This window comes from Pseudophryne corroboree, chromosome 3 (genome assembly GCF_028390025.1).
Source record: "Pseudophryne corroboree isolate aPseCor3 chromosome 3, aPseCor3.hap2, whole genome shotgun sequence".
NCBI lineage: Eukaryota > Metazoa > Chordata > Amphibia > Anura > Myobatrachidae > Pseudophryne > Pseudophryne corroboree.
Window position 1 is genome coordinate 313,933,083 of NC_086446.1, and position 25,551 is coordinate 313,958,633.

General features: G+C 48.8%; 1 protein-coding gene across 4 annotated transcripts in view; it reads right to left on the reverse strand.

Annotated features, from left to right (window-relative positions):
* TLK2 (tousled like kinase 2) overlaps nucleotides 1–25,551 on the reverse strand; it is a 449,799-nt gene that overhangs the window by 69,491 nt on the left and 354,757 nt on the right. For all 4 annotated transcript variants that reach the window (XM_063959450.1, XM_063959447.1, XM_063959449.1 and 1 more), the window contains one exon: nucleotides 8,829–8,920. In XM_063959450.1, the coding sequence (XP_063815520.1) occupies nucleotides 8,829–8,920 (92 nt within the window). The remainder of the gene's footprint in view (nucleotides 1–8,828; nucleotides 8,921–25,551) is intronic.

Consider the following 25,551-nt stretch of genomic DNA (forward strand, 5'->3'; position numbering starts at 1 on the left):
ATACTACCTCCCTGTCCGGAAGAGAAGCTGGCAAGGCCGTTTTGAAAAATCGTCGAGGGGGAATGTCTTGAAACTCTAGTTTGTATCCCCGGGACACTATTCCTAACACCCAGGGGTCCAGGTCCGAACAAATCCAGACCTGACTGAAGAGTCGTAGACGTGCCCTCACTGGTGCGGACTCCCGCAGAGGAGCCCCAGCGTCTTGCGGTGGATTTGGCAGAAGCCGGGGGGACTTCTGCTCCTGGGAGCCTGCCATTGCTGGAGATCTTTTACCTCTTTCCCTTCTTCCTCTATTTGCCAGGAAGGAATAACCTCAGCCTTTTTTGTACTTGTTTGACCGAAAGGACTGCATCTGTAAGTGAGGAGCTTTCTTTTGCTGCAAAGGAATATAAGGCAAAAATGAGGATTTACCCGCGGTAGCCGTAGATACCAAATCAGCGAGACCTTCCCCAAACAATACACCACCTTTATAGGGTAACGACTCCATAACTTTCTCAGAGTCAGCATCAGCATTCCATTGATGAATCCACAATGCCCTCCTAGCTGAGGCTGCTATGGCATTTGCCCTTGATCCCAAGAGGCCAATATCTCTTGCCGCTTCCTTCAGGTAAGCTGCGGCGTCCCTGATATAACCCAGCGTTAAAAGGGTATCAATATCAGATGACAAGTAATCTGCCCACTTTTCGATAGCACTACTCACCCACGCAGATGCAATAGCTGGTCTGAGTAGTGTACCCGTAGTGACGTAAATGGATTTTAGCGTATTTTCCTGTCTACGATCCGCAGGATCTTTAAGGGCTGCCGTGTCAGGAGACGGCAGAGCCACCTTTTTAGACAACAGTGATAGCGCCTTGTCCACAATGGGAGGTGATTCCCACTTTTCTCTATCCCCGGAGGGGAACGGATACGCCATTTGAATCCTTTTGGGAATCAGAAACTTTTTATCCGGATTTCCCCACATTTTTTCAAAAGGGTATTCAGTTCATGAGAAGGAGTAAACGTTACCTCAGGTTTCTTTCCCTTATACATACAGACCCTAGCATCAGGAACAGCAGGGTCCTCGGTGATGTGCAACACGTCTTTTATTGCCACAATCATGTACTGAATGCTCTTTGCCAATTTTGGGTCTAATCTGGTATCACCATAGTCGACACTGGAGTCAGTGTCCGTGTCGGTATCTGTGTCTGCTAACTGAGCAAAAGAACGTTTGTGAGACCCACAGCCGTTTCTACCCCTAAGCCAGTCTCCTCCTGGGAAGAGCACTCCGCTTCAGACATGCCGACACACCTGTACCGACACCCACAGACACACTGACCAAAAGGGGGACAGACCCACAGTAAAGCCTGTCAGAGAAACACAAAGTGAGTTTGCCAGCTCACAACCCAGCGCCTGACCCGGTTTTGAAACTCTAACATATAATGCCTCAGACCTTGCAGCGCTTTATACACACTCAATTTTGCATCAATTCTGCTGTGCCCCCCGTTTTGCACCCTGTTACTTGGATAGCAGTGGTGAGGAAGCGTCTCTGCAGCTCCGGAGAGAAAATGGCGCTGAGAAGAGCTGTGAGGGCTAAGCCCCGCTCCCTCTCGGCGCGCTTCAGCCCGCTCTTTTTAAAATTAAAAACGCTGGCGGGGGTAAGAAACTTAAGTGTTCCTGCACCCTGATTTCACCCAGCCAGCTAGAAAAAGAGGTTTTTATGCTGCCCAGGGCGCGCGTCTATACCCCCATGGTCCTTTTGGTGTCCCCAGCATCCTCTAGGACGTATGAGAACAGGCAGTGAAACTGAAGGATCACAGATAAACGAATAAGTGGTCATGGTACTTAAAACTGTAAGCCCCAGGTAAAGTGGATACATAGCTACAAATAAATAGACATACAGGCAAGTAAATGTTACTTACAAGAATGGCAAATACATACATAAAATATATGCAGATATACAGATATGCAGACAAAATAGGATACACTTATCTAATACAGGAAAATAATATTTCCTGTATAATAGATATGAAAAATATAAGCTATCATGCACCAAGAGACCTAATGTATTCAAATAGTGCTAAGTCTATACAGTACACAGTGTCAACGCTATAAGAAACAGCAGATATAGCAATCAATAAGCACAGAGGTACCAACCACCAATAGGTGAGGAGGGGGTACCAATTAATCTGGTTCCCTATAGTGAAGTACAGGGGAAGCAGGATACACTCTCTCAGTGCTGGCAGGCTCTCTACAGAAGTCTATGATGCTCTTAGCATCCTGGAGAGAGAAAGACTTCCTGTAGGAAAACCAGAGGAGGGACTCGTCAAAGGGGTTAGGGTGGAGAGACAGGAGGGACCTCCACCCCCACCTCGAAACGCTCAGGACCTGTATCTGATAATGGTGCCTCCCGTCAAAAGCCGGTCTAGCGGTTGCACAGAGACAACTGTGCACTACTGCCAGGACTGCGGTAGCTGACCCCGACTGCAGATCCACCATAGGGACTTGACCACCGGCTGGCTGCGGCAGCTCCTCGTCTCCAGGAGTGTGCCGGTGCCACTGACAGACCAGTGCACCTGAAGGGTTTGAAAGAGCCGGCAGCGATAACTCTTCCTACCGCTGCTGGCTCAGAGATGAATATATACAAGTTAACTCCGTAAGGACCATGGGGAATAGCGGCTCCGCAGGAGACTGGGCACAAAAGTAAAAGCTTTAGGACTACCTGGTGTGCACTGGCTCCTCCCCCTATGACCCTCCTCCAAGCCTCAGTTAGGATACTGTGCCCGGACGAGCGTACACAATAAGGAAGGATATTGAATCCCGGGTAAGACTCATACCAGCCACACCAATCACACCGTACAACCTGTGATCTGAACCCAGTTAACAGCATGATAACAGAGGAGCCTCTGAAAAGATGGCTCACAACAATAATAACCCGATTTTTGTAACAATAACTATGTACAAGTATTGCAGACAATCCGCACTTGGGATGGGCGCCCAGCATCCACTACGGACTACGAGAAATAGAATTATCGGTAAGTAAATTCTTATTTTCTCCGACGTCCTAGTGGATGCTGGGAACTCCGTAAGGACCATGGGGATTATACCAAAGCTCCCAAACGGGCGGGAGAGTGCGGATGACTCTGCAGCACCGAATGAGAGAACTCCAGGTCCTCCTCAGCCAGGGTATCAAATTTGTAGAATTTAGCAAACGTGTTTGCCCCTGACCAAGTAGCTGCTCGGCAAAGTTGTAAAGCCGAGACCCCTCGGGCAGCTGCCCAAGATGAGCCCACTTTCCTTGTGGAATGGGCTTTTACAGATTTTGGCTGTGGCAGGCCTGCCACAGAATGTGCAAGCTGAATTGTACTACAAATCCAACGAGCAATAGTCTGCTTAGAAGCAGGTGCACCCAGCTTGTTGGGTGCATACAGGATAAACAGCGAGTAAGATTTTCTGACTCCAGCCGTCCTGGAAACATATATTTTCAGGGCCCTGACTACGTCCAGCAACTTGGAGTCCTCCAAGTCCCTAGTAGCCGCAGGTACCACAATAGGCTGGTTCAAGTGAAATGCTGAAACCACCTTAGGGAGAAATTGAGGACGAGTCCTCAATTCTGCCCTGTCCGTATGAAAAATTAGGTAAGGGCTTTTATAGGATAAAGCCGCCAATTCTGAGACACGCCTGGCTGAAGCCAGGGCTAACAGCATTACCACTTTCCATGTGAGATATTTTAAGTCCACAGTGGAGAGTGGTTCAAACCAATGTGATTTTAGGAACCCCAAAACTACATTGAGATCCCAAGGTGCCACTGGAGGCACAAAAGGAGGTTGTATATGCCCCCTTGACAAACGTCTGCACTTCAGGAACTGAAGCCAGTTCTTTTTGGAAGAAAATCGACAGGGCCGAAATTTGAACCTTAATGGACCCTAATTTTAGGCCCATAGACAGTCCTGTTTGCAGGAAATGCAGGAAACGACCCAGTTGAAATTCCTCTGTAGGGGCCTTCCTGGCCTCGCACCACGCAACATGTTTACGCCAAATACGGTGATAATGTTGTACGGTTACATCCTTCCTGGCTTTGATCAGGGTAGGGATGACTTCATCCGGAATGCCTTTTTCCTTCAGGATCCGGCGTTCAACCGCCATGCCGTCAAACGCAGCCGCGGTAAGTCTTGGAACAGACAGGGTCCCTGCTGGAGCAGGTCCTTTCTTAGAGGTAGAGGCCACGGGTCCTCTGTGAGCATCTCTTGAAGTTCCGGGTACCAAGTCCTTCTTGGCCAATCCGGAGCCACGAGTATAGTCCTTACTCCTCTCCTTCTTATGATTCTCAGTACCTTGGGTATGAGAGGCAGAGGAGGGAACACATACACTGACTGGTACACCCACGGTGTTACCAGAGCGTCCACAGCTATTGCCTGAGGGTCCCTTGACCTGGCGCAATACCTGTCTAGTTTTTTGTTGAGGCGGGACGCCATCATGTCCACCTTTGGTTTTTCCCAACGGTTCACAATCATGTGGAAGACTTCTGGGTGAAGTCCCCACTCCCCCGGGTGGAGGTCGTGTCTGCTGAGGAAGTCTGCTTCCCAGTTGTCCACTCCCGGAATGAACACTGCTGACAGTGCTATCACATGATTTTCCGCCCAGCGAAGAATCCTTGCAACTTCTGTCATTGCCCTCCTGCTTCTTGTGCCGCCCTGTCTGTTTACGTGGGCGACTGCCGTGATGTTGTCCGACTGGATCAGCACCAGCTGACCTTGAAGCAGAGGTCTTGCTAGGCTTAGAGCATTGTAGATGGCTCTTAGCTCCAGGATATTTATGTGAAGTGATGTCTCCAGGCTTGACCACAAGCCCTGGAAATTTCTTCCCTGTGTGACTGCTCCCCAGCCTCTCAGGCTGGCATCCGTGGTCACCAGGACCCAGTCCTGAATGCCGAATCTGCGGCCCTCTAGAAGATGAGCACTCTGCAACCACCACAGGAGAGACACTCTTGTCCTTGGAGACAAGATTATCCGCTGATGCATCTGAAGATGCGACCCAGACCATTTGTCTAGCAGATCCCACTGGAAGGTTCTTGCGTGGAATCTGCCGAATGGGATTGCTTCGTAAGAAGCCACCATCTTTCCCAGAACCCTTGTGCATTGATGCACTGAGACTTGGCCTGGTTTTAGGAGCTTTCTGACTAGTTCGGATAACTCCCTGGCTTTCTCCTCCGGGAGAAACACCTTTTTCTGGACTGTGTCCAGGATCATCCCTAGGAATAGAAGTCGTGTTGTCGGGATCAGCTGCGATTTTGGAATATTGAGAATCCAACCGTGCTGGCGCAGCACTATCTGAGATAGCGCTACCCCGACTTCCAACTGTTCCCTGGATCTTGCCCTTATCAGGAGATCGTCCAAGTAAGGGATAACTAAAACTCCCTTCCTTCGAAGGAGTATCATCATTTCGGCCATTACCTTGGTAAAGACCCGGGGTGCCGTGGACAATCCAAACGGCAGCGTCTGAAACTGATAGTGACAGTTCTGTACCACAAACCTGAGGTACCCTTGGTGAGAAGGGTAAATTGGGACATGTAGGTAAGCATCTTTGATGTCCAGAGACACCATATAGTCCCCTTCTTCCAGGTTTGCAATCACTGCTCTGAGTGACTCCATCTTGAATTTGAACCTTTGTATGTAAGTGTTCAAGGATTTTAGGTTTAAAATTGGTCTCACCGAGCCGTCCGGCTTCGGTACCACAAATAGTGTGGAATAGTACCCCTTTCCCTGTTGTAGGACGGGTACCTTGATTATCACCTGCGGGGAATACAGCTTGTGAATGGCTTCCAATACTGCCTCCCTGTCTGAGGGAGACGTCGGTAAAGCAGACTTTAGAAAACGGCGAGGGGGAGACGTCTCGAATTCCAATTTGTACCCCTGAGATACCACCTGAAGGATCCAGGGGTCCACTTGCGAGTGGGCCCACTGCGCACTGAACTTCTTGAGACGGGCCCCCACCGTGCCTGAGTCCGCTTGTAAAGCCCCAGCGTCATGCTGAGGACTTTGCGGAGGCGGGAGAGGGCTTTTGTTCCTGGGAACTGGCTGTTTGTTGCAGCCTTTTTCCTCTCCCTCTACCACGGGGCAGAAATGAGGCGCCTTTTGCCCGCTTGCCCTTATGGGGCCGAAAGGACTGCGCCTGATAATACGGCGTCTTCTTAGGTTGAGAAGCTACCTGGGGTAAAAATGTGGATTTTCCAGCAGTTGCCGTGGCTACCAGGTCTGATAGACCTACCCCAAATAACTCCTCCCCCTTATAAGGCAATACTTCCATATGCCTTTTAGAATCCGCATCACCTGACCACTGCCGCGTCCATAAACCTCTTCTTGCAGAAATGGACAGCGCGCTAACTCTTGATGCCAGTCGGCAAATATCCCTCTGTGCATCACGCATATATAGAAATGCATCCTTCAGATGCTCTATAGTCAATAATATACTGTCCCTATCTAGGGTATCAATATTTTCAGTCAGGGAATCCGACCACGCCAGGCCCGCACTGCACATCCAGGCTGAGGCTATTGCTGGTCGCAGTATAACACCCATGTGAGAGTATATACATTTTAGGATATTCTCCAGCTTTCTATCGGCAGGTTCCTTTAGGGCGGCCGTATCAGGAGAGGGTAGTGCTACCTGTTTAGACAAGCGTGTGAGCGCTTTATCCACCCTAGGGGGCGTTTCCCAACGTGCCCTATCCTCTGGCGGGAAAGGGTACGATGCCAATAACCTTTTAGGAATTATCAGTTTTTTATCGGGGGAAACCCACGCCTCATCACACACTTCATTTAATTCCTCGGATACAGGAAAAACTACAGGCAGTTTTTTCTCACCAAACATAATACCCTTTTTAGTGGTACTTGTATTATCAGATATATGCAATACATTTTTCATTGCTTCAATCATGTAACGTGTGGCCCTAGTGGAAGTCACGTTTGTCTCCTCATCATCGACACTGGAGTCAGTATCCGTGTCTGTGTCTGCCATTTGAGGTAACGGGCGTTTTAAAGCCCCTGATGGCGTTTGAGACCCCTGGACAGGCACAAGCTGAGTAGCCGGCTGTCTCATGTCGTCAACTGTCTGTCGTAAGGAGCTGACACTGTCACGCAATTCCTTCCACAAGCTCATCCACTCAGGTGTCGACTCCCTAGGGGGTGACAACTGTATAATAGGCAATTGCTCCGCCTCCATCTCATTTTCCTCCTCAAACATGTCGACACAATCGTACCGACACACCGCACACATACAGGGAATGCTCTGATAGAGGACAGGACCCCACTAGCCCTTTGGGGAGACAGAGGGAGAGTATGCCAGCACACACCAGAGCGCTATATATATATACAGGAATACCACTATAAAATGTGCTTTTCCCTTTATAGCTGCTGTTAGTATAAAACTGCGCCAAATTAGTGCCCCCCTCTCTTTTTTACCCTTTTCTGTAGTGCAGGACTGCAGGGGAGAGTCAGGGAGACGTCCTTCCAGCGGAGCTGTGATGGAAAATGGCGCCCGTGTGCTGAGGAGATAGGCTCCGCCCCCTTCTCGGCGGCCTTTTCTCCCGCTTTTTTGGTAAGTTCTGGCAGGGGTTAAAATACACCCATATAGCCCTGGGGGTTATATGTGGTGTATTTATGCCAGCCAAGGTGTTTTACATTGCTGCTCAGGACGCCCCCCCCCCCCCTAGCGCCCTGCACCCTCAGTGACCGGAGTGTGAAGTGTGCCTGAGTAACAATGGCGCACAGCTGCAGTGCTGTGCGCTACCTTGTTGAAGACTGATGACTTCTGCCGCCGATTTTTCCGGACCTTTTCTTGCTTCTGGCTCTGTAAGGGGGCCGGCGGCGCGGCTCCAGGACCGAGCTCCGAGGCTGGGCCTGTGTTCGGTCCCTCTGGAGCTAATGGTGTCCAGTAGCCTAAGAAGCCCAATCCACTCTGCACGCAGGTGAGTTCGCTTCTTCTCCCCTTAGTCCCTCGATGCAGTGAGCTTGTTGCCAGCAGGTCTCACTGAAAATAAAAAACCTAAAACTAAACTTTTCACTAAGAAGCTCAGGAGAGCCCCTAGTGTGCACCCTTCTCGGCCGGGCACAAAAATCTAACTGAGGCTTGGAGGAGGGTCATAGGGGGAGGAGCCAGTGCACACCAGGTAGTCCTAAAGCTTTTACTTTTGTGCCCAGTCTCCTGCGGAGCCGCTATTCCCCATGGTCCTTACGGAGTTCCCAGCATCCACTAGGACGTCAGAGAAATACAGTATACCCCTTCATTTACAGATGTGTCCTCTTACATCCTTGCTGCAGTCATGCTAAACAGCCCTTGCTAGCGCTGAGCATCTTTTTTTCGTTTTTTACAGCGAAAATGCAGAGGCTTCGATACACATGCACAGACGCCATTTACGGCACAGGGTTCCAGTCTGTTGAAAATTTGCACACCCTCACCGTGACTACTGCAAATTGGTATTTCTAATTACGTCTTGCATTTCTTGGGTGCGCACAATCATGCAAAGTGTGCGAGTTTCATGAAACAAACTTGCATTTGCAGACTTGCACCTAACTGGATTGAGATCTATGGATGGAATTCAATTGCAGGCTAGAAATGTAAAAATCCCCATGACACAAGGTTTTTCCCGCAGCTGCAGGGTTTTGGTATTCAACTGCAGGAAAAAAAATCGAACATGATGATTTCTATAGAGATCACTGCGTCTTTTGTCTAGCACCCCCAGAGCAAGTCTGGTATTTCCAAAATCGCTATTTTTAGAAAAAATCACCAGGACTTGTTCTGGGACCCTGGTGGTTTTATTTATCGTAGGTGCAGGAGAAAAAAAAACCCCCACTTACTTATGGTAGTTTTCTTTCTTTTCATCCCTCCAGTTTTTATTTAACTGATGGATTTTCACAGCTACATATCTTTGCTCTGTTAAATCAAATGCCTGCAGAAAAAAGTTGGGTACATGCAGAAAAGTACTATATAAATAAAATTATTATATTATACAGTAAAATATTTACAGTTTATTTAGTTTTGCCCAACAATCAACATTAAATGACGAAAAGCAATAAAGACATATTAAACAAAAACCAAAGATTAACATTAATTCACGATTTGAAAAATATGGCACACAGAATGTTTGTACATCTCCCTTAAATACTTTACTTTGATTCCACTGAAGGGACACTGGAACCATGGGATTATAGAGGGTGCACACTGGGCACTGTAAGGAGCAGACATGTCTGAAACTCCTCTCACTCCATAACCCCATGCCTGCTGGGAAACAGGTTTTTATTTTTACTAATCAAGTTACACAGGATAGGGCAGTGGTTACCAAACTTTTTTGAATCACGGCGCCCTAGAGCATCAGAAATGTTTTCATGGCACCTCTAGGCCAAAAGGTTCTTATTGAGAAATTTAGAAAATAAGATTTTACTCACCGGTAAATCTATTTCTCGTAGTCCGTAGTGGATGCTGGGACTCCGTAAGGACCATGGGGAATAGCGGCTCCGCAGGAGACTGGGCACAACTAAAGAAAGCTTTAGGACTACCTGGTGTGCACTGGCTCCTCCCACTATGACCCTCCTCCAGACCTCAGTTAGGATACTGTGCCCGGAAGAGCTGACACAATAAGGAAGGATTTTGAATCCCGGGTAAGACTCATACCAGTCACACCGTATAACTCGTGATATTATACCCAGTTAACAGTATGAAATATAACTGAGCCTCTCAACAGATGGCTCAACAATAACCCTTTAGTTAAGCAATAACTATAAACAAGTATTGCAGACAATCCGCACTTGGGATGGGCGCCCAGCATCCACTACGGACTACGAGAAATAGATTTACCGGTGAGTAAAATCTTATTTTCTCTGACGTCCTAAGTGGATGCTGGGACTCCGTAAGGACCATGGAGATTATACCAAAGCTCCCAAAAGGGCGGGAGAGTGCGGATGACTCTGCAGCACCGAATGAGCAAACTGTAGGTCCTCCTCAGCCAGGGTATCAAACTTGTAGACTGTTGCAAAAATGTTTGAACCCGACCAAGTAACAGCTCGGCAAAGTTGTAAAGCCGAGACCCCTCGGGCAGCCGCCCAAGAAGAGCCCACTTTCCTCGTGGAATAGGCTTTTACAGATTTAGGGTGCGGCAGTCCAGCCGCAGCATGTGCAAGTTGAATCGTGCTACAGATCCAGCGAGCAATAGTCTGCTTAGAAGCAGGAGCACTCAGCTTGTTGGGTGCATACAGGATAAATAGCGAGTCAGTTTTCCTGACTCCAGCCGTCCTGGAAACATATACTTTCCACGGCCCTGACTACATCCAGTAACTTGGAATCCTCCAAGTCCCAAGTAGCCGCAGGCACCACAATAGGTTGGTTCACATGAAAACTGATACCACCTTAGGAAGGAATTGGGAACGAGTCCTCAATTCCGCCTTATCCATATAAAATACAGATAAGGGCTTTTGTATGACAAAGCCGCCAATTCTGATACACGCCTGGCCGACGCCAAGGCCCACAGCATGACCACTTTCCACGTGAGGTATTGTAGCTCCACTGATTTAAAAGGCTCAACCCAATGCGACTTCAGGAAATCCAACACCACGTTGATATCCCACGGTGCCACTTGAGGCACAAACGGGGGCTGACTATACAGCACTCCCTTAACAAAAGTCTGAACTTCAGGCAGTGAAGCCAGTTCTATTTCGGAAGAAAATCGATAGAGCCGAAATCTGGACCTTCATGGAACCCAATTTTAGGCCCATAGTCACCTCTGACTGTAGGAAGTGCAGAAATCGACCTAGCTGAAATCTCTCCTTTGGGGCCTTCCTGGCCTCACAGCATGCAACATATTTCCGCCATATGCGGTGATAATGGTTTGCGTTCACTTCTTTCCTAGCTTTAAATAGCGTAGGGATAACTTCCTCCAAAATGCCCTTTTCCTTCAGGATCCGGCGTTCAACCGCCATGCCGTCAAACGCAGCCGCGGTACGTCTTGGAACAGACAGGCCTCCTGCTGCAGCAGGTCCTGTCTGAGCGGCAGAGGCCATGGGTCCTCTGAGATCATTTCTTGGAGTTCTGGGTACCAAGCTCTTCTTGGCAAACCCGGAACAATGAGTATAGTTCTTACTCCTCTCCTTCTTATTATTCTCATTACCCTGGGTAAGAGAGGCAGAGAAGGGAACACATACACCGACTGGTACACCCACGGTGTTACCAGAGCGTCCACAGCTATCGCCTGAGGGTCCCTTGACCTGGCGCAATATCTTTGTAGCTGTTTTTTGAGGCGGGACGCCATCATGTCCACCTGTGGCCTTTCCCAATGGTGTACTATCATTTGGAAGACTTCTGGCTGAAGTCCCCACTCTCCCGGGTGGAGGTCGTGTCTTCTGAGAAAGTCTGCTTCTCAGTTGTCCACTCCGGGAATGAACACTGCTGACAGTGCTAACACATGATTTTCCGCCCATCGGAGAATCCTTGTGGCTTCTGCCATCGCCATCCTGCTTCTTGTGCCGCCCTGTCGGTTTACATGAGCGACCGCCGTGATGTTGTCTGACTGGATCAGCACCGGCCGGTGTTGAAGCAGGGGTCTAGCCTGACTTAGGGCATTGTAAATGGCCCTTAGTTCCAGAATATTTATGTGTAGGGAAGTCTCCTGACTTTTCCATAGCCTTGGAAGTTTCTTCCCTGTGTGACTGCCCCCCAGCCTCGAAGGCTGGCATCCGTGGTCACCAGGACCCAGTCCTGTATGCCGAATCTGCGGCCCCCTAGAAGATGAGCACTCTGCAGCCACCACAACAGCGACACCCTGGCCCTTGGAGACAGGGTTATCCGCCGATGCATCTGAAGATGCGACCCGGACCACTTGTCCAACAGATCCCACTGGAAGATCCTTGCATGGGACCTGGCGAATGGAATTTCTTCGTAAGAAGCTACCATCTTTCCCAGGGCTCGCGTGCATTGATGCACCGACACCTGTATTTGTATTAGGAGGTCTCTGTCTAGAGACGACAACTCCTTGGACTTCTCCTCCGGGAGAAACCCTTTTTATCCTGTTCTGTGTCCAGAACCATACCCAGGAACAGTAGACGCGTCGTAGGAACCAGCTGCGACTTTGGAATATTCAGAATCCAGCCGTGCTGTTGTAGCACTTCCCGAGATAGTGCTACTCCGACGAACAACTGCTCCCTGGACCTCGCCTTTATAAGAAGATCGTCCAAGTACGGGATAATTATTTCGGCCATTACCTTGGTAAATACCTCGGTGCCGGGGACAGACCAACGGCAACGTCTGGAATTGGTAATGACAATCCTGTACCACAATTTTGAGGTACTCCTGGTGAAGAGGGTAAATAGGGACATGCAAGTAAGCATCCTTGATGTCCAGTGATACCATGAAATTCTCCAGGCTTGCAATAATCGCCCTGAGCGATTCCATTTTGAACTTGAACCTTCGTATATAAGTGTTCAAGGATTTCAATTTTAGAATGGGTCTCACCGAACCGTCTGGTTTCGGTACCACAACATTTTGGAATAGTAACCCTGGCCTTGTTGAAGGAGGGGTACCTTGATTTCACCTGCTGGAAGTACAGCTTGTGAATTGCCGCCAGTACTACCTTTCTCCGAGGGCAGCAGGCAAGGCTGATGTGAGGTAACGGCGAGGGTGAGTCGCCTCCAACTCCAGCCTGTATCCCTGTGATACTACTTGCAGAACCTAGGGATCCACCTGTGGGCAAGCCCACTGGTCCCTGAAGTTCCCGAGACGCGCCCCCACAGCACCTGTCTCCACCTGTGGAGCCCCAGCGTCATGCGGTGGACTCAGAGGAAGCGGGGGAAGATTTTTGATCCTGGGAACTGGCTGTCTGGTGCAGCTTTTTCCTTCTTCCCTTGCCTCTGTGCAGAAAGGAAGCGCCTTTGACCCGCTTGCTTTTCTGAAGCCGAAAGGACTGTACCTGAAAATACGGTGCTTTCTTAGGCTGTGAGGAAACCTGAGGTAAAAAATTTTCTTCCCAGCTGTTGCTGTGGATACGAGGTCCCAGAGACCATCCCCAAACAATTCCTCACCCTTATAAGGCAGAATCTTTTAAAGGCAGCATCACCTGTCCACTGCCGGGTTTCTAATACCCTCCTGGCAGAATGGACATTGCATTAATTCTGGATGCCAGCCGGCAAATATCCCTCTGTGCATCCTTCATATATAAGACGATGTCTTTAATATGCTCTATGTTAGCAAAATATTATCCCTGTCTAGGGTATTAATATTATTTGACAGGGTATCAGACCACGCTGCAGCAGCACTATTTATGCTGAGGCAATTGCAGGTCTCAGTATAGAACCCGAGTGTGTATATACAGACTTCAGGATAGCCTCCTGCTTTTTATCAGCAGGCTCATTCAAGGTGGCCGTATCCTAAGACGGCAGTGCCACCTTTTTTGACAAACGTGTGAGCGCCTTATTCACCCTAAGGGATATCTCCCAACGTGACCTATCCTCTGGCGGGAAAGGGTACGCCATCAGTAACTTTTTAGAAATTACCAGTTTCTTATTGGGGGAACCCACGCTTCTTTACACACTTCATTCACTCATCTGATGGGGGAACAAAACACTGGCTGCTTTTTCTCCCCAAAAATAAAACCCCTTTTATGTGGTACTTGGGTTCATATCAGAAATGTGTAACACATTTTTCATTGCCGAGATCATGTAACGGATGTTCCTAGTGGATTGTGTATATATCTCAACCTCGTCGACACTGGAGTCAGACTCCGTGTCGACATTTGTGTCTGCCATCTGAGGTAACGGGTGTTTTTTGAGCCCCTGATGGCCTTTGAGACGCCTGGGCAGGCGCGGGCTGAGAAGCCGGCTGTCCCACAGCTGTTACGTCATCCAGCCTTTTATGTAAGGAGTTGACATTGTCGGTTAATACCTTCCACCTATCCATCCACTCTGGTGTCGGCCCCACAGGGGGCGACATCCCATTTATCGGCCTCTGCTCCGCCTCCACGTAACCTTCCTCATCCAACATGTCGACACAGCAGTACCGACACACCGCGCACACACAGGGAATGCTCTGACTGAGGACAGGACCCCACAAAGTCCTTTGGGGGGACAGAGAGAGAATATGCCAGCACACACCAGAGCGCTATATAATGTAGGGATTAGCACTATAACTGAGTGATTTTTCCCCCAATAGCTGCTTGTATACATATATTGCGCCTAAATTTAGTGCCCCCCCTCTCTTTTTAACCCTTTGAGCCTGAAAACTACAGGGGAGAGCCTGGGGAGCTGTCTTCCAGCTGCACTGTGAAGAGAAAATGGCGCCAGTGTGCTGAGGGAGATAGCCCCGCCCCTTTTTCGGCGGACTTTTCTCCCGCTTTTTTATGGATTCTGGCAGGGGTAATTTATCACATATATAGCCCTGGGACTATATATTGTGATGATTTGCCAGCCAAGGTGTCTTATATTGCCCTCAGGGCGCCCCCCCCCCCCCAGCGCCCTGCACCCATCAGTGACCGGAGTGTGAGGTGTGCATGAGGAGCAATGGCGCACAGCTGCAGTGCTGTGCGCTACCTTGTTGAAGACAGAAGTCTTCTGCCGACGATTTTCCGGAACACTTCTTGCTTCTGGCTCTGTAAGGGGGCCGGCGGCGCGGCTCCGGGACCGAACACCAAGGTCGGGTCCTGCGGTCGATCCCTCTGGAGCTAATGGTGTCCAGTAGCCTAAGAAGCCCAAACTACCACCTGTTAGGTAGGTTCGCTTCTTCTCCCCTTAGTCCCTCGCTGCAGTGAGTCTGTTGCCAAGATCTCACTGTAAAATAAAAAACCTAAATATACTTTCTTTCTAGGAGCTCAGGAGAGCCCCTAGTGTGCATCCAGCTCAGCCGGGCACAAGATTCTAACTGAGGTCTGGAGGAGGGTCTTAGTGGGAGGAGCCAGTGCACACCAGGTAGTCCTAAAGCTTTCTTTAGTTGTGCCCAGTCTCCTGCGGAGCCGCTATTCCCCATGGTCCTTACGGAGTCCCAGCATCCACTTAGGACGTCAGAGAAAGAAATATTAAATTAAGTTGTGTTTATATGTCATTCTTAGGTTCAATTATGCGGTGAGGGACAAAAGTTGTTTCTGTTTGTCCACATATTTTATACTCGACAGTCACCAGCACTGGTTTTACCTATTACATTGACCATAACTAATTTGAATTGGTCCTGAGCCACCAATCCAAGGCACCCCTTCAAGTGTCCTGAGGCACCCCAGGGTGCCTAGGAACATAGTTTGGAAACCACTGGGATCAAATATATGGATTTAAACCAAGTACAAAATGTTATTTCCTTATACATCTGGTTAGCGTAAATACTTATAAGATTACAGATGGTATTTAGTCCCAGCTAGACTACACAATATGTTTCTCTCCGTCTCCCCTAGCTGTGATACACTGGGCTCTTTTATCCCCAAATGGTGCCTTAAGATAGCACTCTACTGGGATGTGATTGTGAATTTGATAAGTGGTCAATGTCTCCATTGTTAAAAATCCCTGGTCTTTCTTTTGGGACTACCAATTGCAACATTGGATACAACTGCCAATAATCTGGTTGTTCAAATACTAAAAGCAGCCAAGTGCCTAGTTGCACCACACTGGAAACGCCTGGAGGTACCTCCTCTTTGCTTAGTTACCGGTAAATCCTTTTCTCGTAGTCCGTAGAGGATGCTGGTGTCCACATTAGTACCATTAGTACCATGAGGTATAGACGGGTCCACTAGGAGCCATTGGCACTTTAAGAGTTTGAGAGTGTGGGCTGGCTCCTCCCTCTATGCCCCCTCCTACCAGACTAGAAAACTGTGCCCAAGGAGACTGACAACTTCGAGAGAAGGATTTTACACAGATAGTGGCGAGATTCACACCAGCTCACACATACAAGGCAAACCAAGCTAACCAGCTGGCTGAACAAGATTACTTAACCAAGTAACAAAACAGTACTTAACCAAAAACTAAGCAGTACTGAACTAAGTAACCACTGCAGGATCACGAAGCGCTGGGTGGGCGCCCAGCATCCTCTAAGGACTACGAGAAAAGGATTTACTGGTAGGTAATTAAAATCCTATTTTCTCTTACGTCCTAGAGGATGCTGGGGTCCACATTAGTACCATGGGGATGCACCAAAGCTCCCAGAACGGGAGGGAGAGCACGGAGGCTCCTGCGGAACAGATTGACCAAAATTCAGGTCCTCAGAGGACAAAGTATCGAACTTGTAAAACTTAGCAAACGTGTTCGACCCAGACCAAGTAGCCGCTCGGCAAAGCTGCAAGGCCTAGGAAGAACCCACCTTACGAGTAGAGTGGGCCTTAACAGATTTTGGACACGACAATCCTGCCGTAGAATACGCATGTTGGATAGTGAACCTGATCCAGCGAGAGATAGTCTGCTTAGAAGCAGGACACCCAAGTCTTTTGGGATCATACAGGACAAACAGAGTCCGATTTTCTGTGACGAGCAGTCCTCTTCACATAGACCTTCAAAGCCCTCACAACATCCAAAGACTTTGCTGCAATTGAGGAGTCAGTAGCTACTGGCACCACAATAGGTTGGTTGATATGAAAAGCTGACACAACCGTTGGAAGGAACTGCTGACGCGTCCTGAGCTCAGCTCTATCTTCATGGAAGATTAAGTAGGGGCTTTTACAGGACAAAGCCCCCAATTCTGGCACACGTCGAGCAGAAGCTAAGGCCAAAAAAGTGACAGCCTTCCACGTGAGAAACTTTACCTCAGCCTCCTGTAGAGGCTCAAACCAATCCTATTGCAGGAAATGCAACACCACGTTAAGATCCCAGGGTGCCGTCGGCATCACAAAGGGAGGTTGGATGTGCAGAACCCCTTTCAGAAAAGTCTGAACCTCAGGGAGGGTAGCCAATTGTTTCTGGAAGAAATTGGAAAAAGCCGAAATTTGGACCTTAATGGATCCCAACCGCAGGCCCATAACCACACCTGTTTGCAGGAAGAGGAGAAACCGTCCAAGTTGAAACTCCACCGTAGGAAACTTCTTGGATTCACATCAAGAGACACATTTTTTCCAAATGCGATTATAATGTTTAGACGTTACTCCTTTCCTAGCCTGTATCAGGGTAGGAATTACCTTGCTCGGAATACCCTTCCGGGCTAAGATCTGGCATTCAACCTCCATGCCGTCAAACGTAGCCGCTGTAAGTCTTGATAAGCGAATGGCCCCTGTTGCAGAAGATCCTCGCGAAGAGGAAGGGGCCTTGGATCCTCCATCAGTAAATTCAGAAGATCCACGTACCAAGCTCACCTTGGCAAGTCCGGAGCAATCAGAATTGCCTGAACCCTTGTTCTCTTTATGAGTTTTAGAATTCTTGGAATAAGTGGAAGAGGAGGGAACACATGCACTGTCCTGAACACCCACGGAGTTACCAGGGCATCCACAGACACTGCTTGTGGGTCTCTAGACCTGGAACAGTACTGCCGAAGTTTCTTGTTGAGACGTGAGGCTATCATGTCTATTTGAGGCACGCCCCAGCGACCGGTCACGTCTGTGAACACCTCCGGATGGAGGCTCCATTCTCCTGGATGGAGATGGTGCCTGCTGATGAAGTCCGATTCCCAGTTGTCCACTCCTGGAAGGAATATTGCGGACAATGCCACTGCGTGCTTTTCTGCCCAGAGAAGGAGTCTTGTTACCTCAGACATAGCAGCACTGCTCTTCGTCCCTCCCTGTCGGTTTATGTAGGCCACCGTCGTTACATTGTCTGACTGTACTTGAATGGCCTGATGTCGCAGAAGGTGTGCCGCTTGAAGGAGTCCATTGTATTCGGCTCTTAGTTCCAGAATGTTTATTGGTAGAATGGATTCCAGACTTGACCACCTTCCTTGGAAGGTTTCCCCCTGAGTGACTGCGCCCCAACCCCTGAGGCTTGCATCCGTGGTTAGAAGGATCCAGTCCTGAATCCCGATCCTGCGGCCCTCCAGAAGGTGAGGCATTTGCAGCCACCAGAGGATCTATGACCCAGGGATCATGGCACGAATTTGACCAGATCTGACTGAAGAATTGTAGGCATGCTCCCACTTGACAGCCTTCCAGGCATTACGGTCCACCATCATGAAGTCTTTGAGGAAGCAGAGCTTGTGCTCTGTTCCTGAACACCTGCTGTTTGCTGGTTTGCGTCTTGCGCCACTGGAGGACATAGAAGCACCTCTGGATTTGCCCTTGAACTTGGCCGTCCGAAAAGACTGTAACTTAGAAGCTGAATAAGACTTCTTGGCTGGGGGGCTGCGGAAGGAAGATACGTAGACTTACCAGCAGTAGCTGTGGAGATCCATTTGTCTAATTCATCTACGAACAAGGCCTCACCTGTGAATGGTAGGCCTTCCAAGCCTTTCCTGGAATCCGCGTCAGCAGTCCACTGGCATAGCCACAAGCCCCTGCGTGCCAACACTGCCATAGTGGTGGTGCGTGCGTTAAGCACTCCTATTTTCTTTATGGCTTCCACCATAAAGTTCACAGAGTCCTGTATATGCTGCAGAAGTAAGACAACATCCCCCCTAGATAAGGAATCTAACCCCTCAATTAGGTTACCTGACCATTTAGCAATGGCTTTAGTGATCAACGCACATGCAATAGTGGGTCTTTGGGCCACAGCAGCTGTGTACAATGATTTGAGTGTAGTCTCAATTTTACGATCAGCCGTGTCTTTCACGGAGGCTGCACCAGCTACAGGCAATACAATTTTACGTGACAGCCTAGAGACTGATGCGTCCACTATCGGTGGATTTTCCCATTTTTTCCTATCCTCCAGAGGAAAAGGAAAAGATGAGAGCAACCTTCTAGGGATCTGAAACTTCTTATCAGGATTAACTCACGATTCTTCAATTCCTTTGATGCAGAAAAAGTGACTGATGACTTATTTTTTACATTAAAATAAAAGATTGCTCACTCTCTTCTGACACCTTATCGGGAATATGCAGCACATCTCTGATAGCCTCTATAAGAGCCTCTATTCCCTGTGACAGAGCTGCATCCCCCCCTCTGAGTCCACCTCTCCCTCCTCCACGTCTGACATGTCAGCATTAGACTGCAGGATATGGGCCAGAGATCGCTTTTGCGGACAAATGGGAGGGGACTGAAACACTGTTTTGGGGACGGAGTCTCTTTTCATAAACTCATCCACAGTTTGTTTTAAGCATTGCGACTCTTTCTCATTGCGGGACAATTTTGTAGAAAAAGTTGAGATCATTCCCTTAAGAGCATTAACCCATTCCGGTTCAGCCCCGCTAGCCTGTGAATCCTGAGTACCCAGTAGTGAGCCCCCCCGGTGAAGAGAAACACTCTGCGGTTTGACACGCAGTCTCTGCCTGACATAATGTAATGTGACAGCACACACACACAGGAAAGGTTAAGCACAATTAACCCACAAAGAGCCCCTCAGGGAGACAGAGTTGTTTGGAGCCAGCCCCCACCGCACCCTTATCGCTAATGCCAATCTTAGCCGGGTCGCAGACTAAGTACCCTGACAGGGAACCTAGTACATCAATCGTTTCCCCCCTGCCGACTCCCTAATACCCCTGAGGTAATCTAGAATCACACTGGAGGAGCTGCACGTCCCTGTATTGTCAGCGTCTGTGCCCACTGCAGAGGGAAAATGGCGCTGGTGAGATGCTGGATCCTCTCATAGTGAAGTCCCTCCCCTTCAATGGCGCGCGGTCTTCCCACCTTTTTTATACTGGCTGAGGAATATGGTGCTTAAAATGGAGAAAAACGTTTTAAGGCTGTTGTGCCAGTATGGGTACTGTGTACTGGGACGCAGTCGTGTACTGTGTCCGGAGACGCGTTGCGCCCCGTGTAGAAGCCATGTGTCTCCGTACCCTCATGTCGCCACAATGGCTAGTGGGGCGCCGGCTCAGTACTCACCACTCTTCATTCTTCTGGTTCTGGCGGCGTGCTGCAGGACTGTACGCTCGCCATGGTGGGCTTGCGAATAGGTCCCTCAAGAACTCAGTGTCTTGTCAGTGGGGAACGGGACCAGTAACCCTTTAAGAGGTTGGGCTACCCCCTCCTAAGTCCCACGAAGCAGGCAGGCTGGTGCCAACCAGTTCTGCCTGAAAATAACAAACTCAGAAAATAAATGCAGAAAACTCTTCAGGAGCTTCCATAAGCATGACTGGCTCCTCGGGCACATTTTCTAAACTGAGTCTGGTAGGAGAGGCATAGAGGGAGGAGTCACCCCACACTATCAAATTCTTAAAGTGCCCATGGCTCCTAGTGGACCAGTCTATACTCCATGGTACTAAATGGACCCCAGGATGTAAGAGAAAACACTAGCAATGTAATTCTAGGAAGCTGACCAATTGCTTTTCTGATCATCATAGATTATCAAGAGATCATAACTAATCAAATCCAAGGAATGAAGAAAGCCCTCTGTTTGTAGAACTGACAGTCCAAAGGCAGATTAATATGATATGAAACTGGGAGATCACTTTTGGTTGAAAATAAGGATTGGTCTCAAGGATATCATCATCCTTGTGAAAAATGAGAAAATTAGACCTACAAGATAGACCACCTAGATCTGAAACTCTCCTAGCCGATGAAATAGCCAAAAGAAAAACTTTAACTCTACTGAACTGAATGTCTCAAAGGGACGATACTGTAAAGCAGTCACCAGATTAAGTTCCCATGGAGCTGTGTATGCACAATTGAAGGATGTACATGCAAAACGCCTGTAAAAAGGTCAGGACTTTCAGTAACAGGGACAGTTTTCTTTGAATAAACAGATGAAACTGTAAACCCTGTTAGGTGTCTCTCTCTGCCAATCATAGACCATATTGTCGACTAAGGGGGCAAATTCAACTGCTTTTCGGCCCAACTGCCACTAGATGCCACCTAACTGAGCAGTTAAATTGTTGCTCAATGCAGGCGCGCATGTTGGGGGGGGGGACACGACATTTCAGCTCACAGACTCCTGAGGTGCGAGCTGAAATGTACTATGCACAAGGGGGGGTGGATAACCGTTTCCAGTGGGCGTCCATTATGTTTGGGTGTCCACAAGACAACTGAATTTTCTCTTACTATCCACACTTAGCATGGCCCCATGACCACTCTGGGGTCTGCACCACTAATCTATACAGACCTCTGGGCCAAAATGCTACTTATTTTCTTTAAGCTAAACACTAATCACAGGGTAACATTTTAAAAATACAATATATGTACAGTAAAATAAGAATTTACTTACCGATAATTCTATTTCTCATAGTCCGTAGTGGATGCTGGGGACTCCGAAAGGACCATGGGGAACAGCAACTCCGCAGGAGACTGGGCACAAAAGTAAAAAGCTTTAGGACTACCTGGTGTGCACTGGCTCCTCCCCCTATGACCCTCCTCCAAGCCTCAGTTAGGATACTGTGCCCGGATGAGCGTACACAATAAGGAAGGATTTTGAATCCCGGGTAAGACTCATACCAGCCACACCAATCACACCGTACAACTTGTGATCTGAACCCAGTTAACAGCATGATAACAGAAGGAGCCTCTGAAAAGATGGCTCACAACAACAATAACCCGATTTTTGTAACAATAACTATGTACAAGTAATGCAGACAAACCGCACTTGGGATGGGCGCCCAGCATCCACTACGGACTATGAGAAATAGAATTATCGGTAAGTAAATTCTTATTTTCTCTAACGTCCTAGTGGATGCTGGGGACTCCGAAAGGACCATGGGGATTATACCAAAGCTCCCAAACGGGCGGGAGAGTGCGGATGACTCTGCAGCACCGAATGAGAGAACTCCAGGTCCTCCTCAGCCAGGGTATCAAATTTGTAGAATTTAGCAAACGTGTTTGCCCCTGACCAAGTAGCTGCTCGGCAAAGTTGTAAAGCCGAGACCCCTCGGGCAGCCGCCCAAGATGAGCCCACTTTCCGTGTGGAATGGGCTTTTACAGATTTTGGCTGTGGCAGGCCTGCCACAGAATGTGCAAGCTGAATTGTACTACAAATCCAACGAGCAATCGTCTGCTTAGAAGCAGGAGCACCCAGCTTGTTGGGTGCATACAGGATAAACAGCGAGTCAGATTTTCTGACTCCAGCCGTCCTGGAAACATATATTTTCAGGACCCTGACTACGTCCAGCAACTTGGAGTCCTCCAAGTCCCTAGTAGCCGCAGGCACCACAATAGGCTGGTTTAAGTGAAATGCTGAAACCACCTTAGGGAGAAATTGAGGACGAGTCCTCAATTCTGCCCTGTCCGTATGAAAAATTAGGTAAGGGCTTTTATAGGATAAAGCCGCCAATTCTGATACACGCCTGGCTGAAGCCAGGGCTAACAGCATTACCACTTTCCATGTGAGATATTTTAAGTCCACAGTGGTGAGTGGTTCAAACCAATGTGATTTTAGGAATCCCAAAACAACATTGAGATCCCAAGGTGCCACTGGAGGCACAAAAGGAGGCTGTATATGCAGTACTCCCTTGACAAACGTCTGAACTTCAGGAACAGAAGCTAGTTCTTTTTGGAAGAATATTGACAGGGCCGAAATTTGAACCTTAATGGACCCTAATTTGAGGCCCATAGACAGTCCTGTTTGCAGGAAATGCAGGAATCGACCCAGTTGAAATTCCTCTGTAGGGGCCTTCCTGGCCTCGCACCACGCAACATATTTACGCCAAATACGGTGATAATGTTGTACGGTTACATCCTTCCTGGCTTTGATCAGGGTAGGGATGACTTCATCCGGAATGCCTTTTTCCTTCAGGATCCGGCGTTCAACCGCCATGCCGTCAAACGCAGCCGCGGTAAGTCTTGGAACAGACATGGCCCCTGCTGGAGCAGGTCCTTTCTTAGAGGTAGAGGCCACGGGTCTTCCGTGAGCATCTCTTGAATTTCCGGGTACCAAGTCCTTCTTGGCCAATCCGGAGCCACGAGTATAGTCTTTACTCCTCTCCTTCTTATGATTCTCAGTACTCTTGGTATGAGAGGAAGAGGAGGGAACACATACACTGACTGGTACACCCACGGTGTTACCAGAGCGTCCACAGCTATTGCCTGAGGGTCCTTGACCTGGCGCAATATCTGTCCAGTTTTTTGTTGAGGCGGGACGCCATCATGTCCACCTTTGGTTTTTCCCAACGGTTCACAATCATGTGGAAGACTTCTGGGTGAAGTCCCCACTCCCCCGGGTGAAGATCGTGTCTGCTGAGGAAGTCTGCTTCCCAGTTGTCCACTCCCGGAATGAACACTGCTGACAGTGCTATCACATGATTTTCCGCCCAGCGAAGAATCCTTGCCACTTCCGTCATTGCCCTCCTGCTTCTTGTGCCGCCCTGTCTGTTTACGTGGGCGACTGCCGTGATGTTGTCCGACTGGATCAACACCGGCTGACCCTGAAGCAGAGGCCTTGCCTGACTTAGGGCATTGTAAATGGCCCTTAGTTCCAGGATATTTATGTGAAGTGACGTTTCCATGCTTGACCACAAGCCCTGGAAATTTCTTCCCTGTGTGACTGCTCCCCAGCCTCTCAGGCTGGCATCCGTGGTCACCAGGACCCAATCCTGAATGCCGAATCTGCGGCCCTCTAGGAGATGAGCACTCTGTAACCACCACAGGAGAGACACCCTTGTCCTTGGAGACAGGGTTATCCGCTGATGCATTTGAAGATGCGATCCGGACCATTTGTCCAGCAGATCCCACTGAAAAGTTCTTGCGTGGAATCTGCCGAATGGAATCGCTTCGTAAGAAGCCACCATCTTTCCCAGGACCCTTGTGCATTGATGCACTGACACTTTTCCTGGTCTTAGGAGGTTCCTGACTAGGTCGGATAACTCCCTGGCTTTCTCTTCCGGGAGAAACACCTTTTTCTGTACTGTGTCCAGAATCATCCCTAGGAACAGCAGACGTGTCGTCGGAATCAGCTGCGATTTTGGAATATTTAGAATCCATCCGTGCTGTCGTAGTACTACTTGAGATAGTGCTACTCCGACCTCTAACTGTTCTCTGGACCTTGCCCTTATCAGGAGATCGTCCAAGTAAGGGATAATTAAGACGCCTTTTCTTCGAAGAAGAATCATCATTTCGGCCATTACCTTGGTAAAGACCCGGGGTGCCGTGGACAATCCAAACAGCAGCGTCTGAAACCGATAGTGACAGTTCTGTACCACAAACCTGAGGTACCCTTGGTGAGAAGGGCAAATTGGGACATGGAGGTAAGCATCCTTGATGTCCAGAGACACCATATAGTCCCCTTCTTCCAGGTTCGCTATCACTGCTCTGAGTGACTCCATCTTGAACTTGAACCTTTTTATGTAAGTGTTCAAGGATTTCAGATTTAAAATGGGTCTCACCGAGCCGTCCGGCTTCGGTACCACAAACAGCGTGGAATAATACCCCTTTCCCTGTTGTAGGAGGGGTACCTTGATTATCACCTGCTGGGAATACAGCTTGTGAATGGCTTCCAATACCGCCTCCCTGTCGGGGGGAGACGTTGGTAAAGCAGACTTCAAGAACCAGCGAGGGGGAGACGTCTCGAATTCCAATTTGTACCCCTGAGATACTACCTGCAGGATCCAGGGGTCCACTTGCGAGTGAGCCCACTGCGCGCTGAAATTCTTGAGACGGGCCCCCACCGTGCCTGAGTCCGCTTGTAAGGCCCCAACGTCATGCTGAGGACTTGGCAGAAGAGGGGGAGGGCTTCTGTTCGTGGGAAGAGGCTGTCTGCTGCAGTCTTTTTCCCCTTCCTCTGCCCCGGGGCAGATATGAGTGGCCTTTTGCCCGCTTGCCCTTATGGGGACGAAAGGACTGAGCCTGAAAAGACGGTATCTTTTTCTGCTGCGAGGTGACTTGGGGTAAAAAGGTGGATTTCCCAGCCGTTGCCGTGGCCACCAGGTCCGATAGACCGACCCCAAATAAGTCCTCCCCTTTATACGGCAATACTTCCATATGCCGGTTGGAATCCGCATCCCCTGACCACTGTCGCGTCCATAATCCTCTTCTGGCAGAAATGGACATCGCACTTACTCTTGATGCCAGAGTGCAAATATCCCTCTGTGCATCTCGCATATATAGAAATGCATCCTTTAAATGCTCTATAGTCAATAATATATTGTCCCTGTCCAGGGTATCAATATTTTCAGTCAGGGAATCCGACCAAGCCACCCCAGCACTGCACATCCAGGCTGAGGCGATTGCTGGTCGCAGTATAATACCAGTATGTGTGTATATACTTTTTAGGATATTTTCCAGCTTCCTATCAGCTGGTTCCTTGAGGGCGGCCGTATCAGGAGACGGTAACGCCACTTGTTTTGATAAGCGTGTGAGCGCCTTATCTACCCTAGGGGGTGTTTCCCAACGTGCCCTAACCTCTGGCGGGAAAGGGTATAATGCCAATAACTTTTTAGAAATTAGCAGTTTTTTATCTGGGGAAACCCACGCTTCATCACACACCTCATTTAATTCATCTGATTCAGGAAAAACTACGGGTAGTTTTTTCACACCCCACATAATACCCTTTTTTGTGGTACTTGTAGTATCAGAAATGTTCAAAACCTCCTTCATTGCCGTGATCATGTAACGTGTGGCCCTACTGG